Genomic DNA, 16,569 nt, shown 5'->3' on the forward strand with positions numbered 1-16,569 from the left:
GGACAAGTATGGATATATTTGTGTATTCATACACACAAGATATGCACCTTAAACATATATACTTTTTCATATAATTATAGTCTTTTTTTATTAGCTAATTTATACTGTATTTATACATATGTAAAAATGTTTTTTTAGGCATAGGAGGAAAATTATGCCAACTTGAAGGTCTGTTTATCGGTGATTCTGCTCAAAGTGGACGAGCTGGTCATATCGTTTCGATTGAGACACTTATTGATGTTTTGCTTGTGCTATATGACGAATGCTGCAATTCTTCGTTACGCCGTGAAAAGACTGTTTCCGATTTTATTGAGTTTGGTAAGGGATTGTTTCTTTTAAATCTCGGCGAGATAATTTTATCTTTGTTCTTAAACTTTGTCTGTATTTGACTGTCGTGTATACATACATACATACATGTCGATCACATCATTGGTTCTTTGCAGTGAAACCAATAACTTCATGCATTAAAAACTTGCAATTGACACGAGAGGACTTTGAAATCGTCAAAGTAATTGGCAGAGGTGCTTTTGGGGAAGTATGCGTTGTAAGAATGCGCGGCTCGGACAAAGTATTTGCTATGAAAATTTTGAACAAATGGGAAATGTTAAAACGTGCTGAAACGGCGTGCTTTAGAGAAGAAAGGGATGTATTAGTGTATGGTGATCGCAGATGGATCACGAATCTGCATTATGCCTTTCAAGATGACAATAACTTGGTAATATCACTTAATGTTGCACAACTTTTACGTTTGTACAAAGTATTGACCACCCTTTGTATCGCTACTTGCTGTGACTGATTGTATTGCTTTGTTTTTTGTATTGTGTTGCCACAGTATCTGGTCATGGATTACTACTGCGGTGGAGATTTATTAACGTTACTGAGCAAATTCGAGGATCGCCTACCCGAGGATATGGCTCGATTTTACATAGCAGAGATGGTGCTAGCTATAGGTTCTATACATGACTTACGCTATGTACATCGTGACATAAAACCCGATAATGTTTTATTGGATGCAAATGGTCATATCAGATTAGCTGACTTCGGTTCTTGTTTACGACTGTTCGAAGATGGTACGGTGCAAAGTAACGTCGCTGTTGGTACACCGGATTACATTTCACCAGAGATATTGAGGGTAATACATTATTCTGTAGGATAAAGATATGTTACTTTGACCTTTCTCGCTCATCACATTTGCATGTTGTATACTTTATCATATTTGCATTATCTTTTATATTTTATTACTACTGTTAGGCAATGGAGGATGGTCAAGGACAATATGGTCCTGAATGCGATTGGTGGTCTCTCGGAGTGTGTATGTATGAAATGCTCTATGGCGAAACACCTTTTTACGCAGAATCTCTAGTCGAGACTTATGGAAAAATTATGAATCACAAGGTAAAACTTCAAAATTCCTATAGATTTTTTTTTCGTTAAAACAACACCGTTTGTTGCTTAATAATTGGAATTAACATTTCCTTTTCGTAGAATTGTTTTGATTTTCCTATGGACGCTATGTATGATGTTTCTGAAGAAGCCAAAGACCTGATGCGGAAATTGATTTGCAGCTCTGAATTTAGACTAGGCCAAAACGGAATAGATGACTTCAAGGTAGTTTTTATTGTAGTAATTATGACAGCATATTTTAAGATTTTACCAATATGTTATTTTTAAAAAATATTAATAATTAAAAAATATTAATAATTAAAAATGCAGAAACATCCGTGGTTCGACGGAGTCGATTGGGATACGCTGAGAGATAGTACCGCGCCATACATTCCTGAAGTTTCATCACCTAGTGACACGTCCAACTTTGACGTTGATGATACTGATGTTCGCACTTCCGATGCTGTTCCACCAGCCGCAAATTCTGCCTTTTCTGCGCTTCATTTACCATTTGTTGGTTTTAGTTTCACGCAAGGAAGGTATGTAACATGTCCTTTCTAATGTTTGTGTTGTAACCATACGCGACGACATGACGCTCACGAATATTAATGTTCCATTATTGTCACATTACAAAAAGACGTAAAAGTCACATGACCCGAGTAACAATTAATATCGCTAGAGTGATATTAAATAAAGCAGATATAATACTGCAAGAAATATCGCTTATTTGTATCTGAAATCTCTGTCATTTTGTAAAAATTATCGCAATATAGCCATCTCTTATGAAAGGAAATGTTATATTTTTCCATCACTTATATTACACTGATTTCGCTAGACAGTTTGATCGAGGATTGATAGCGGATATATTTTTGCTTGGTGCAAATATCAATATGAAACCAATCTCAAAAGCAGATAAAAGTATTACTTTTTACATAGCGATAACATCGTCGGCAGTTGAAATGCTCCTCAAGGCATTATTCGTATTGTACTTTTATAGAGCAAAACTGATCGCTGTATTTACGAAACACTGTAGGACTGATTAGACGAATCGAGTTGTTGCGAATAGCGTGTTATTATATGCCGAATTTGTCGATTTTCATAATATATTATTTGCTTTATCTTCAGTTTTTAACATTACAGTTGCATATCGGATCTGGGTTGTATTTCTACTCTATCTCAGACAGACAAACGTATACAGATACTCGAAGAAGAAAATATACGATTGGTACAAACTATTGACGATATGAAAAATCATTCGAGTATAAGTCATTCTTCGCCTGGTATCTCACCAGATTCTAATAATGCAACCAGAAAACTTCAAGATGAAATAAACACGCTCACAAAACGCAATTGTGGTAAAATTATAAGTTTAAATTTCCGTAGTTTGTGTATGTATGTGTTTGTGTTAGAACATTGACGTAACATCTGCTTGTTCTATATAGAATTGGAGTCGCAGTTGAAATCTATGGATATTCCTCGCGAATTACGAACTTTAGATAACGGTGACATGATGAAATATCGAGAACTTGAGAAATTAGTTCGATGTTTACGCTTAGAGAAAGAAGAAGCTATCAAGGATAAGTTGGACGCGCAGGAGAAATTAAAACTTCAAGACAAGGAATTGAAGGATGCGCTCACGCAACGTAAGCTCGCGATGACGGAATATACGGAAGTATCAGATAAATTATCCGAACTGCGGCAACAGAAGCAAAAATTATCGAGACAAGTTCGTGACAAAGAGGAAGAGTTAGAAGTTGCGATGCAGAAAGTCGATACTTTACGCCATGATATTCGGAAAGCTGAGAAACTGCGTAGAGAGTTGGAGAATAGAATCGACGAAGCGATGGCAGAGACGAGCAAAGAAAGGAAATTAAGAGAACGCAGCGAGGAATATTGCAAACAGATGCAAGAAGAGATGGAGAAGATCAGACAACGTTCTCTTGGAAATGATGCTAGTGCGAATCACACTTTGGCCACTCAAGAAATTAATAGATTAAAAGCGGAAGTTGAAAAGCTTGAGGTTCAGTATAACGAAAACTTGACTCAACAACAAAGTAGATTTAACCTTGAAATTCGAAGTTTGCAAGAACAATTGCACGAAGCGGAAACTAGAAGAGAACTGTTGGAAAGAGAGGTGCAACTCACCAAGGAGAAATTGGATGCTGCGAGATTGGAAAATATCACCGATAGCGAAGAAACTATAAACGAGTTAAATAGGCGTCATGAGAGGGAAAGGATTATATTAGTTGAAGAAAATAAGAAGCTTGTGTTAGAACTCGGTGCTCTCACTGATAGCGTTAATAGATTACAGAGTGAAAGAAGACAGTTGGAGGACGAATACGAAGAGTTGAGGAACAAGAAAGAAGCTATAGCGCAGTGGGAAGCTCAAATTACCGAAATTATTCAGTGGGTATCAGATGAAAAAGATGCTCGTGGATATTTGCAGGTATGCATTTGCGTTTTGATTATTTTATCCTTGAATGTCTATTATTTATCGAGATATGATGATGTTTAGATTGAACAAATTTTTTATTAATTACTTAGCCTCTGTTTACAAAAGGATATTATTATCTATTCTGATCTCAGGCTTTGGCTACAAAAATGACGGAAGAATTGGAATTCCTGAAACACTCTGGTGGAATTGGTGGTGTTGGAAGTGGAACTACAATGACGGATAAAAATTGGCGAAATCGTCGATCGCAGAAGCTCGATAAGATGGAACTTTTGAATTTGCAGAGCTCCTTACAAAGTGAAATACAAGCGAAGCAAGCAATTTCAGAAGAACTCACCAAAACTCGTTCGGATTTGATAGCTGCACAAAAGTAATTTTCACTAAGGAATTGATGAAAAATAATATTGCGCCAGTTACAAACAAAAAAACGATAAATGCTTTGGCACATAAGAAAATGTAAGGCAGTAAAATGTAAGCAGTAAGCTAATCGGCCAATCATAATAGAGGCAATAAAAAAAAGTAGTAATAAATTCAAAATATTGATTTGCTTACGTCTTACTACTCAAGTTTTTTGTGTGCCGTATTCTTAACAGTATTTGAATATTTTTATTCTCGTCTTTTTTGTTTTTTTCCTTGTTTTAGAGAATTGAGGGATTTCAAGCAGCGATTAGATACCATGTCGCATGAATTAAAGCGAAAAGATATGCAAGTAAAAGAGTTGCAAGCGCGTCTCGATACCGGGGATGGCTGTAAGTATACTTCAATTGACAATGTGAAGGCGAGAAATGCACAAAAGTCCGTTCGTTATATCGCTATGGAAATATTGCGTCTACACTTGTTCTGCGAGTCGTAGCTATATACGTTATTTGATTTGTAGATGTGATCTTTATACAAATGTTGAACGTGTTTTAAATTCTAGTCTCATTATGAAAATGATACTGATAATTGTGTGAATGTACGTGCATGCGTGCGTGCGTGTAGACGCGTGCGCGCGCGCGCGCATATATCAAATATTTATAGGCTGAGGCTATCCTAATCTCAATGAAATTTTTTTAAATATATTTGCACTTTCAATGGCAGCTTTTGCATGCGTATCTTCGAATCAATGTAGTTTGTGGGAATATTATAGATCGATATAAATTGTTTTTTTTTTGTTTTGTATGTAGTATTATTTATTTATCAGGTTATATTAGATGTAGTAAAAAGAAATCCATTATTTTTCCATTCAATTTCATGCAAAAATAATGGATTTCTTTTTACTACACCTAATATTTATGCAGTAATATTTAATCACATAATGGATCACATAATGCTTTTTATTTGATGACACATTCGACACAAATATCGTTTCTATGTTCGTTATTTCACTGAATGTCAAGAAAGTTAAAATGATGTTTGTGTCGACTTGTGTTACTAAATGGAAAGCACCTAATGATGATAATTTATAATTACGGACGAATGATGAGATTCGTTACATTCAGTAAATGTACACTGAAAAAGAATTTTCAACTAACTAATGAGCTTCCGAGATAATATAAAATTTAAAATATTACATAATATACACAATTTTTCTAGAACAGTGCTGGGATTTACTTACACATTTCAGCTTGGTTTCTGCCTCTTACTTCACCAGCCCGCGCAATCTAAATGCCGATCGGTTGAAAATCAACTGAAATGCGCAAGTAAATCTCAGCACTGTTCTAGAGAACGATGCTGTTTTGTAATTTGAAAGACTTTGTACTTTGTTCACATGAAAGTGGTGATAGCACTATAATCTCTATAGAATTTCTTAGCTAGAATAAAATGATAGAAGCTAGTCTTATGAAAATATTATCGAAAAAGTGATTACATATCAATGATGTCTTTTCTCAATAATTATTTTCATTCTTTATTCGTAAGATTGTGGATAAGGGCATATTGATAGTTTCTTCTTTTAGATATTGTCTCTGTAATATTGTTGATTCATATTGCATATTTATTTATTTTTACTACACTTGTCTGTGTATTACAATTCAATCATCTACATTTATCAATATTTTTGGATCTGTTGATTTTTCCAAACATTAAAACTCGTATACTGTTTCTTCCTGAACAAAATATACTCCATGCAACATGTTCTATCAGTTTCTTCTGAATGCTAGCAAAGGAAGAGAGATGTCATAAGTGATTGTTTAAATTGTCGTTAATTCTTTTTAAAATATATCTCTCGGTCATTTGATTTGGAAATGTTATCAGACACAATTACCTTAGTAATTTCGATTTGAACTAAAGTATCTTGACTCATCTCTATTTTCATTGCATAAAATTAAAATTGTCATCAGCGAAATTATTATATATATTTATGATATAAAAATTATTTTAGCATGTGTCGTACATATACATATGTAATATATTATATATCTGAGATATTTGTAAGAGATGATTTTTTTTCATTCGTCTCTAATATCTTTGTCATAATATACATTATGTTGATTTATTTAAGAAAAATGCAGGTAAAAGAAAAAAGATCGATAATTGGTAAATGGAGGAAATCTTACTTAATATGAAAAGATAAACTAATTATATGTATATATGTATATATTTTTTTACTATTACATGAAATATACATATAAAAAATACTTCGTCTTAGTCGCGATTGTTATTTAATGTAACAATCTAATTTGTCAGTGTAACGTGTTATTTGAATGTCTGTAAACTGGGGAAAATTGTTTGTTTATCTAGAAAGCACGAGAAAGGTTATAAGGTTTTTGAGATTTTGTTTATGTATATCAATATATAAAGTATAAATTATAGAGATCGTAATTACTGGGATCTATGTAGCATAGTAATTCGATTCTCCAGTACGGTATGCGATTCTGATTTCTAGACTACAAAGTGCCTCTGTTTATTGGCGTAACGAGCTGCGTGTGGGGCCTCTTGTTGCTCATCTTCAAACTATATTTGTGACAGCTGTCTCATCCAGCGATACAACAAGCAAACCTCCAAACATCGTTAGCACCAAACCCCAACGTATCATCGTACATCAACCGTCGTCACCCCTACCAGTAATGCGTGCCCCCCGCATCACGACTTGTCGCTTATTAACTAGATTCGTTCCAGTCAACACGTTCATCAGTCAGAATGCCGTCACCATATCGCCGCCTGGTAAATGATGTGGCAGCAAAAAAGTGACTTTGGATTGGACATGCTAATTATACAATACAGCGCTATGTTTCCTTTTTATTACTCCACTTTTTCCATTTTTTGTGTTTTCTTGAAAAAAATTTGATAGGAACAAAACATAGCACTGTGTTGTTTTTGAAACTTATCAGAAACTAAGCAGATGTTGATGTGTGACGTCCGATATCCGTGTACAAGTTGCAATGGTGTTAATGAATTTTGTAAATGTTGCATTCTTTTATAAGCTGTACAGTTAGCTTTATTCATGATGGAAGAAGACAGGTGAGACAACAAAGGCAATTTAGAGCAATCAGCTAGCCAATTAAATTTGGGTCCTAAATTTTGGTCGTACCATAGTCACATCAAGTTGTCATATAACAGTCAATTAAACTGAATCAAATTTGGGTACTAAATTCCTACTGCGTTTCCAAGTTGTCTCACTTACCTTCCTCTATAGCTTTACTATTCAATCAATTGATTGAGCGTTTTTTTTTTATATTCAGTGAATTAACAGATATGCGCGTTGTGTCAATTATTTTTTTTATATATATACTAGTAGAAAATTGAATTGAAACTCTTGTAATGTTTCAAGCTATTTTTCCTCGTGCGTATTCCAGCTTGCAATAGTTATATATTTGTCATAATATGGAGCATGTAGAGCATAAAATATTCTGTATCTTTGTGATATTTTTTATATATTATGACGTAAAGACATTAGAGAAGCACGCAATTACTACTTTTTCTTTTTTATAAAGCATGCATATTTAGCAAATGTATATATGTACTAAGAGATTTATTATATTTTCAGGTAAAACATTACGTGCCGTTCAAACTTTAGTACTAGAATAATAGTGTCATTTTTCTCATGTTCGCAAATATTTTACATTTTGTTATTGCCAAATATTTATACTTTTATTATCATTGTCACGTTATTTAGCCAATCTTTTTATTAGTTCTAGAACGTCCTACATCACAGATGTCATATCTCGAGCACTTTCTTAAAGAAACCACAAGTAGTACACGTCATGGAAGTGTCGACAGTGTGGAAGGTGACATTGAGGACAATCGTGCACCTAGTATTACGAGCAGCAAAAGTAATCTGTCTGAACTTAGTATTGTAAGTATCTCAATATATATATATATATTTTATACAAGATATTTCAAAATTCGTAGTATAACCGCGAAGTATAAGATACTTTAAGCTAAAAAAAACAACTTTTTCCTTTAACAAAATTGCGTCCGAAAAATAATTTTCGCGCTTATTTGTTAACTTTAATCTGCTTTTCTGCAAAAATTACTTATCGGCAATTTGCTAAAGAAAAAAATTATTTTTTGTGTTAAAACGAACAACTTTTTTCTGTAGTAAAATTACATTCGATAAATAATTTTTGTGTTTACTCGTATAACTTCAATCTGCTCTTCTGCAAAATTAAACTTGTCAGACGTAATTTTGCAAAAGGAAAAAATTGTTTCTTTTAACATTATCTCTTGTACTCCGCGGGCGCGAATTTTGAAACACCCTGTATATTTAGAAACAAAAAATAAAGTAAATTAGTTGTGTATATATATATATATATATGCACGCGAAAATATTTCACTCACAGTTTTACCTTTTTTTTTTCATTTTTCTTCTATTTCTTAGGATCCAACTTCGCCATTATCCCATGAACTTCTGAATAAGTCTTCGTCTACTCATGGTCAAATCAATTTGCAACCAAAGCCTAAATCACATCAATTTCTCGTACGGACGTTTTCAGCACCGACAAAGTGTAATCATTGCACGTCTTTAATGGTTGGTTTAACGAGGCAAGGAGTCGTATGCGAAGTGTGCGGCTTCGCGTGCCATATGCCTTGTTGCGACAAAGTACCTTCAATGTGCCCTGTACCCCATGATCAAAGTAAGTAATACCATGACTATTTAAGTAGATTCATTTAAAAGATTAAATTTTGTTCAATATTTGAGATTTGAGAAACTGATTAGAGATTTCAGACATATAGATTTTGATATGTGAATTCATCTGTTTAATCAAAAAACTCGATTAGTTACAATTTAGATACGTTAACTGTCTTATCGTATGACTTCTGCAACTCGAGACATGCTTGTTTCAGCCAAACGACCACTGGGGATCGATCCTACACGTGGGATAGGTACTGCGTATGAAGGATACGTCAAAGTGCCAAAAATGGGTGGTGTCAAAAAGGGTTGGGTGCGTCAATTCGTCGTAGTTTGTGATTTCAAATTATTTCTTTATGACATTTCACCAGATCGCAATGCTTTGCCATCTGTATACGTTTCGCAAGTTCTGGATATGCGAGACGAAGAATTTAGCGTCAGCTCCGTTCGTGATTCCGACGTGATACACGCTACAAAGAAGGACATTCCGTGTATATTTAGGGTAATATTTCAATATCTAATTTTAATCGGATCTTAGAAATCTTTTCACTGTTTGTGTCAGAATAATGAAACAAATAATTCATGTAGTATCTCCTTTATTGTATATCGGTAAATTTTATTCGGTTTAGCTGCGATAAAGTGATATATTTTGATTCAAGCTCACTATTTTAATTTCCAACAATAATAATTTTGTTTCTTTCATTTACTATTCTTGATAATCGAAAGTGTTTATATATTCCATAATTTCTTATGAGTGCGTATCATATTTTAGCAATAATAACAATACACATTATTTTTTTTACTTAGAAGGTGCGTAAATTGTCTTTTTTTTATTTAGATAACTACGTCATTATTGGAGCCTCCTGGATTGAGAAATCATACGTTAATGTTGGCAGATACGGAAAGCGAAAAAACAAAATGGGTAGTAGCCTTAAGTGAACTTCATAGAATTTTAAAGAGAAACAATCTTCCAAACACAACGGTATATATAGTTTTATAGAATTAGTATACGATATATTCTTTCTTTATTTTTCCATTTCTTTTTATATCTCTTTCTTTCATAGTTTAACTATTACTAGAAAACAGAAAATAGCAAATGCTACTTTTTTTTCTTTACGAATATAATACATCGTTAATCATCGGTATATTTTGTTTGTTGCTGTAGATTTTTAGAGCGAAAGAACTATTGGACAATACCTTGGCATTCATTAAAAATGTGATGTCAGGAGCGGTTATTGATCCGGATCGTCTAGTCATTGGTACAGAGGAAGGTCTCTTCTGCTTAGATTTAGATCGTAATGGTGAGTAGACGAAGCCGTCTAATCAAGACGATTCTTTATGCTTTAGACTTACCGAAAAATATCATCATCTTTCCTTGTAGATGTTTAAAAGTGCGAGACCTTATTCGCACGTACAGAAAAAAGTACAAATTAAATAAGCAACCTAACCTTGTACCTAACGATATGTATAGCTTGGGCGTAAATTTTAATGAATTTGTAGAAATTGCGAGAGTCGGGGAAGGAAAAAAGATATATCTTCTTGAATATGTTACGGAGGAGCAATTAATAGTGGTATTGAGTGGAAAACAACGTCATGTACGGCTGGTTCCAGTACGTGCTTTAGATGGAGATGAAGTCGAATGGATTAAAGTAGCAGAGACTAAAGGCTGCATCACATTAACAACTGGAGTAGTGCGTCGGAATCCGCTTAATTATTGCTTATGCGTTGCAATAAAAAAACAAGTAAGGCGCGCGATTAGTATAACGTACAATTAAATATAATACAATACATAACTTACAATATAATACTGCATTTCAAGATGTGTATGTGTAACACAATGCAACTTATTTTTTGTAGAACGCGTCTCAAATTATCATCTATGAGATAACACGTACGAAAACAAGGCATAAACGCATTCGTGAATTAATGTTACCATGTCATGCACAAACCTTACAAATTCTCTCTGAAGGACGTTTGTGCGTTGGTTATCCGTCAGGTTTTTCCATTTACAGCATTTTAGGAGATCATCATCCTATTTGTAAGTATGATACAAGACAAATACATCCCCTGTATTGTCGCTCAGTTCTATTTTATCGTAATCATCTTTTTTTATAAGCATCTTTATCAAATTCTCTTGTACTTATTCCAGCCTTGGTCCACGCTGAGAATACACTCTTGGGTTTTCTCACTTATAGTGCCGTGGATGCGTTACGTTGCATAGAATTGACACGCGGTGAATTCTTATTAGTCTTCCATACATTAGCAGTATATGTTGATAATCAAGGAAGAAAGAGTCGAGATCGGGAGATAATGTATCCTGCAGTTCCTATGGCAGTTAGTAAGTACTACAACTTCGTTTTTCTTAACGTTGAGACACTACCGTGTCTCCAGATAAACGTCACATCTATCTGATTATGCTACTCTCGTGCTAGCATGTATATTCTTAGCGTTCAGTTCGATCGTCGAAATACTTCAATATCTTTATCTTATCTATAGAATCTTATTTATAGATTCATTCTCGTTACTTATGAATCGCGATTTTGAATTTCAGGTTATTGTGAGGGATATCTATTGGTGTATAGCGAGACTCATATTGATGTGTTTGACTGTACATCTGGAGACTGGTTACAAACGCTTAATGTGAAACGAGCCCGACCGTTGAATATCTCAGGCTCTCTTACGTCTTGCGTAATAAATGATATGCCGTATGTTATTTATCTCAGCAATTTACATCAGCGTAAGTATCTATGCTTTCCACTTAAGAACCCAGAAGATGCGCGCGACGATATCCATATTTATTACATATAAAATTATATAACAAAAAATTGATTCCGTTTGCTTGGATTGGTTATTGTTGGATTAATTAGTTATTGTTTAACATTATAAATATTTTAGGAGAATTATTAAATTTAATGCCATTGGATGCGAGCGGTAGACAAATGACAAGGCCACGACGAAGATTTTCATTACGAGAAGGCAATAGAGCTGTTCGTCCTACAGATAGACGTTCGAAAATGATTTCTGCACCGACAAATTTTAATCATATTAGTCATATGGGTCCAGGAAATGGAATTCAGGTATGTAAAAAGTTTAAATTTCATAAATGACAATTATTACCGTGCGTCATTGCAGACAATACATTGTATAGAAGAGTTCAAGTTTAAAAAATAATTTGAAAAAGTCGTTTTGACATTTGTTAATCCTAATATTATGTACATAAACGTTCATTTGAGTATGTAAAATATATGTACTATTTTACATATATTTTCTTTTATTGTAGATACAACGTTTATTAGATTTGCCTACGACATTGGAAACTGCTGATCAGCAACATACGAGTCATCATGGTAGTTCTCATCTTCATAGTAGCCAGCAAAGAGTAAGTAATGCGAATTACTCGGTTTTTGATAAACGAATAAATCAACAATTTTTTCCTAATACAATTCTACCAAGATAAATATATAAGCGACTTCTCTTTCCACTTTACTTTTTTTCCTCTTTATTTTTTCTTATAGCTATATGATGCTACGCTTCAAACACCGAACAAACCAGCACCATTGCCTCCTAGGCATCCCCCTTCTGACGCACGTCGCTTGAGCTCGCATATATCAAGAAACTCTGGTTATTCGCCGCATAACGGTAAATTAATAAAATAATAAAGTACGTAACATAAAGTATGTAACATGTTAATAAATTAGTTTTTTCATATATAATGTTACAAACAAAATTGTATATCTGGAAATTTTTCAATTTTTGCATCGAATTTAATCAGATGAAATATGTATATAGGTTCGACAACATCACGAAGAGGTCCTGCGCCACCACGACCAACTGCCACGCCTCCTTCCTTACCGCGCACTCCGGTGGACCAAATTGATTCTGAATCGTTACATTTGCGTTCACATACTCCGCTCTCTCTTGGCAGTATTGCATCTTTACATAACAAGGTAATTTATTATTTTTACACATATATGTTTCTTTGTGTATTATTTATGATTAATTATATATTGCAACACAAAGAGCCACCTTATTTATTGAATTTATCTACATGTTCGTCGTACAATTCTTAAAAATAGATAGCATATTTTGTAATTATGAAACGTGTGTTTATACACGAGCAAATATGTATATATATATGTGCGTGCGTGCGTACGTGTAAAATATATATCTTGTATGTAATATACGATTTTTATAGGAGCATCCATCTGGTGGCAGCCCTAGACATTCTATAGCTTCAAATAATAGTTCAAATCCATCAACACCACCGAGTCCTGCCCATGATCATGGATCGTCATCGTATGATTCATAAATTTATTTAACTTTTACGAAGATTTAGATAAACGGTATGTATCTAGTACATATTTAAGGAAAACGATCAATTTGATATATATTATACATATGCATATGTGTATCTGTCGCGTCCCTATAGTATATATATATATATATATGTATATATGTTGAGCTCTTATACGTTTACTATATATTTCTTCATTCTTTATCTATCTTTCCATCGTTGACGCATTTTGATAATTATTGACTACAATTGACTTATCGATCGAATCCGAACTTATTAATCTTCGAAGCTCCTTTATTTGATATATAAATCGAAAAATTTAAGTTTAGATTCGAGCCTAACATATATAGTTATATATTTATAACGTATTTTACGCAGTACTTGTGTTTGATCTTTGAAATGAAGAATTATATTTCGCGGTATTGTCTTACCGTCGTGCAATATAATTATGCATACTTGATGTTGTATATGAATCAAACAAGTATCGTGATTATGTGCTTTTAACAATTTTGTAATGTATACTGGCGTGCTGCGTAATTTTATATATACATATATACATAAACCGCAGCAAATTTTTTTTGCAAAAAATGCACTAGTGCATTTCTATAATTTTCTGATTTTTAAGAGTTTATATGTAATTTATGATGCACTTTTTTTTTATGGAAAAGTCTATTAATATAATGGAAAATTATTGTAAATATTTTATATACTTAAAAAAACGAGAGAAACATTGTATCATTAAGCTCGCTTTTGCGATGCCATATCTATTTCTTTCGATAGTTGTCCTTCTTTATTTTGATAAGAATGATTTGACAATTTATATGCAACAAAATTGGAATCTCAGTCAAATTAACTAGCAATAAAATTTTAACAATTTAAATGTATCTTATACATACCTTCAACTGTAGATGAAAACAGCAGCTACAACGTAAATAAGTATACTTAACTAACGTTACACCGGGAATAACTGCGTGATTTTTATGTCACTACGAAAGATGTCTCTTTTTTTTTTCTTTCCTTTTTACCGTTCATGTGGACAAGACCGTTCTCTCTCTCTCTCTCCCTCTTCCCCCCCCCCCTCTCTCTTTCTCTCGCTAGTTGATTTTCTTGTACAAAATCAAGTAAAAAACAAAAAGGAAAAGATTCAAGTATGTATTGCTTACATCATTGCTTTCTCGCTTTCATAAATTCATTGTGCGCGATTATCCCCGGTTTAACGAGGTAACGAATTAGACGGAGAACGAATCGATTCGATGCCTTATGATTAATCGTTTTCTATCGCGTCATACGTACTAATGTGCATGGTATTATCCGACGTGTGAATAATAGAATGATCGTGTCACGAGCTCCCGCTGATAATAAGTAATTGTTAAGGACGTTGCACTCATTTAGATGCGCTATAAGCATACGTGATGTCATCGTGTCGAGAATATGCGGCAGAAATACAATGTATCGTGTGTATATCGCGTGTGTACCCCAACTGGAAATAGAACAAGAGAGTATTGTCTTTTGACATTCAATCTCAAATCGAAGAATAATCAATTAATAGAATCTTAGCGCGGATCATTGAAAATGCTAGTTAAAAATAAGGAAAAGAATTACAGCCTGTGGCAATTATTAGACGTATAACAATACGTTTAAGTGCAATGTACCGAGAAATTAAGGATAATTTTAAAAATAATGAAAAGTGACGAAATAGAAATATTATACATTGTCATCGAGTTAGGATGCTCGAAGTAGTTTTTCTCTTTTGTAAATTAATACATGCGAATTAGGTTTTAAAAGTGTATACATATTACGAAATTACGACACGCTTTCGTTACTTGTGTAACGAGTAGGCAAAGTGCCAGTATGCAGGGCGTATGACCAAATGAAACTAATTTATTTCAAACGAATATATTCCTTAATTTTGTAATTAACAATTAATATCGTTACAATTATTATCAATTCTTTTATAGCTATAGTTATTTAACAAGAAAAAGGCTTAAATTATCGAAATTTCAATTATTTTAAATGCGCTGTGAAACGCAAACTATGTTGTGTACGTTTTGAAATTTAAGAAAGGAGGAATACAATGAGTGTATTCAGAACAACTACTCTGAGCACTCAGTGAGCTCTTTCATCTGATTGATCTATATTTTAGAATCTAATGAAATGTGCCAATCAAGTGAAAGAGCTCACTGAGCGCTTAGTGAGCGGTTGTCATTCTGAATGCACCTAATTACATATATGTTAAAAGATAAAAAAAGGAAACCGCTGTAGAAAACCATAAAATTTGGTACAAGAAGACAACTGTCTCAGGATTCTATGCCAGTAGCTTAAGTATGGTATAACATTATGATCAAGAGACTCGAACAAATTGCTGATAGTAATTTTATGTTTATTGCTATATCTCTCTCTCTCTTTCTCTCTCTCTCTTTCTCTCTGCCCTTCTTTCTTTTCTTCCTCTCTTCTTCTTCTCTCTTCTCTTTATCTCCAACTTAATTTTGAACTCAGAGAAGCAAACTTCGAAATTAGAAAGTTGGGTGATACACAAGCACGTTAAATAAGAGTACGAATAAAAAGATGGCGCACGATTATACTCAATTATAGAACCTTTACGCGTACAGAAAAAAGAACTAGCAAAATATTTACTATTATTTGAGGATTATAAGTGCACAAAAAAATTTTTTAGATATTTTTTATGTAATCTTTAAGAGATTTTGTGAGAAAATGATGCACAAAAAATTATCAAGAAATAATTTTACCACAGATTATAAAGAATAAAAAATTTTTTTTGTTTTGACGAAAATCACACACACAAATCAGATTTTTTTTTTATTTCAATTCATAAATTCTCTTCATTCTCTTCATAAATAGTAATTTCATCGATTTAATGGCATTTTGTGGCATGGAGTATGTGGACATTTTTAAGATGCGTATTTTGAAAAAAAGCGTATTTATTTCCGTTCATGTGATATCGTAATAAAATAAAAAATTAACGTTTTTTTTAATAACTTTTAATAAAATTACTTTTTTAAAATATTTTTATTCGTCATTTTCATAAAATTCTCTAAAGATTATGTTTATAAAGTAATTTTGTATTCTTAATCCTCAGATAACAGTAAGCATTTTACTGGAGTCTCAATTTTTTTTTGTCACAGTCGAAGTGTTAACTCAGTAAATATATACATTTACTGTAGTCTGTTGTAGTCAGTATATACATTCACTATACATAAATGTATACATTTATTAAAGTTAACACTTTGATTGTGACACAAAAAAAGATCTTATAGTCTCTTAAATGCTCTTACGCTTGTATGTGCGTCGTGCGTGCGCACGCGTGTATAACACACACACACACACACACACACACACACACACACACACACACACACACACACACAC

At 33.2% G+C, this 16,569-nt stretch overlaps 1 protein-coding gene across 2 annotated transcripts in view; it reads left to right on the forward strand.

Annotated features, from left to right (window-relative positions):
* Positions 1 to 13,305, forward strand: part of LOC108686460 (serine/threonine-protein kinase Genghis Khan) — a 13,565-nt gene extending 260 nt beyond the window's left edge. The window contains exons 2-26 of one of the 2 annotated variants that reach the window (XM_018191789.1): positions 139 to 318; positions 444 to 715; positions 833 to 1,132; positions 1,252 to 1,395; positions 1,486 to 1,608; positions 1,714 to 1,922; positions 2,524 to 2,738; positions 2,826 to 3,829; positions 3,970 to 4,205; positions 4,478 to 4,584; positions 6,785 to 6,979; positions 7,948 to 8,111; positions 8,637 to 8,892; positions 9,104 to 9,390; positions 9,727 to 9,870; positions 10,054 to 10,189; positions 10,389 to 10,630; positions 10,746 to 10,926; positions 11,038 to 11,226; positions 11,440 to 11,625; positions 11,784 to 11,965; positions 12,169 to 12,267; positions 12,404 to 12,527; positions 12,678 to 12,835; positions 13,084 to 13,305. In XM_018191789.1, the coding sequence (XP_018047278.1) occupies positions 139 to 318; positions 444 to 715; positions 833 to 1,132; positions 1,252 to 1,395; positions 1,486 to 1,608; positions 1,714 to 1,922; positions 2,524 to 2,738; positions 2,826 to 3,829; positions 3,970 to 4,205; positions 4,478 to 4,584; positions 6,785 to 6,979; positions 7,948 to 8,111; positions 8,637 to 8,892; positions 9,104 to 9,390; positions 9,727 to 9,870; positions 10,054 to 10,189; positions 10,389 to 10,630; positions 10,746 to 10,926; positions 11,038 to 11,226; positions 11,440 to 11,625; positions 11,784 to 11,965; positions 12,169 to 12,267; positions 12,404 to 12,527; positions 12,678 to 12,835; positions 13,084 to 13,197 (5,447 nt within the window). In that variant the 3' untranslated portion in view covers positions 13,198 to 13,305. The remainder of the gene's footprint in view (positions 1 to 138; positions 319 to 443; positions 716 to 832; positions 1,133 to 1,251; positions 1,396 to 1,485; positions 1,609 to 1,713; positions 1,923 to 2,523; positions 2,739 to 2,825; positions 3,830 to 3,969; positions 4,206 to 4,477; positions 4,585 to 6,784; positions 6,980 to 7,947; positions 8,112 to 8,636; positions 8,893 to 9,103; positions 9,391 to 9,726; positions 9,871 to 10,053; positions 10,190 to 10,388; positions 10,631 to 10,745; positions 10,927 to 11,037; positions 11,227 to 11,439; positions 11,626 to 11,783; positions 11,966 to 12,168; positions 12,268 to 12,403; positions 12,528 to 12,677; positions 12,836 to 13,083) is intronic. The other variant, XM_018191788.1, reaches the window with a different exon arrangement.
* Positions 13,306 to 16,569: the final 3,264 nt, after the last annotated feature.

This window comes from Atta colombica, unplaced genomic scaffold (assembly GCF_001594045.1).
Source record: "Atta colombica isolate Treedump-2 unplaced genomic scaffold, Acol1.0 scaffold181, whole genome shotgun sequence".
NCBI lineage: Eukaryota > Metazoa > Arthropoda > Insecta > Hymenoptera > Formicidae > Atta > Atta colombica.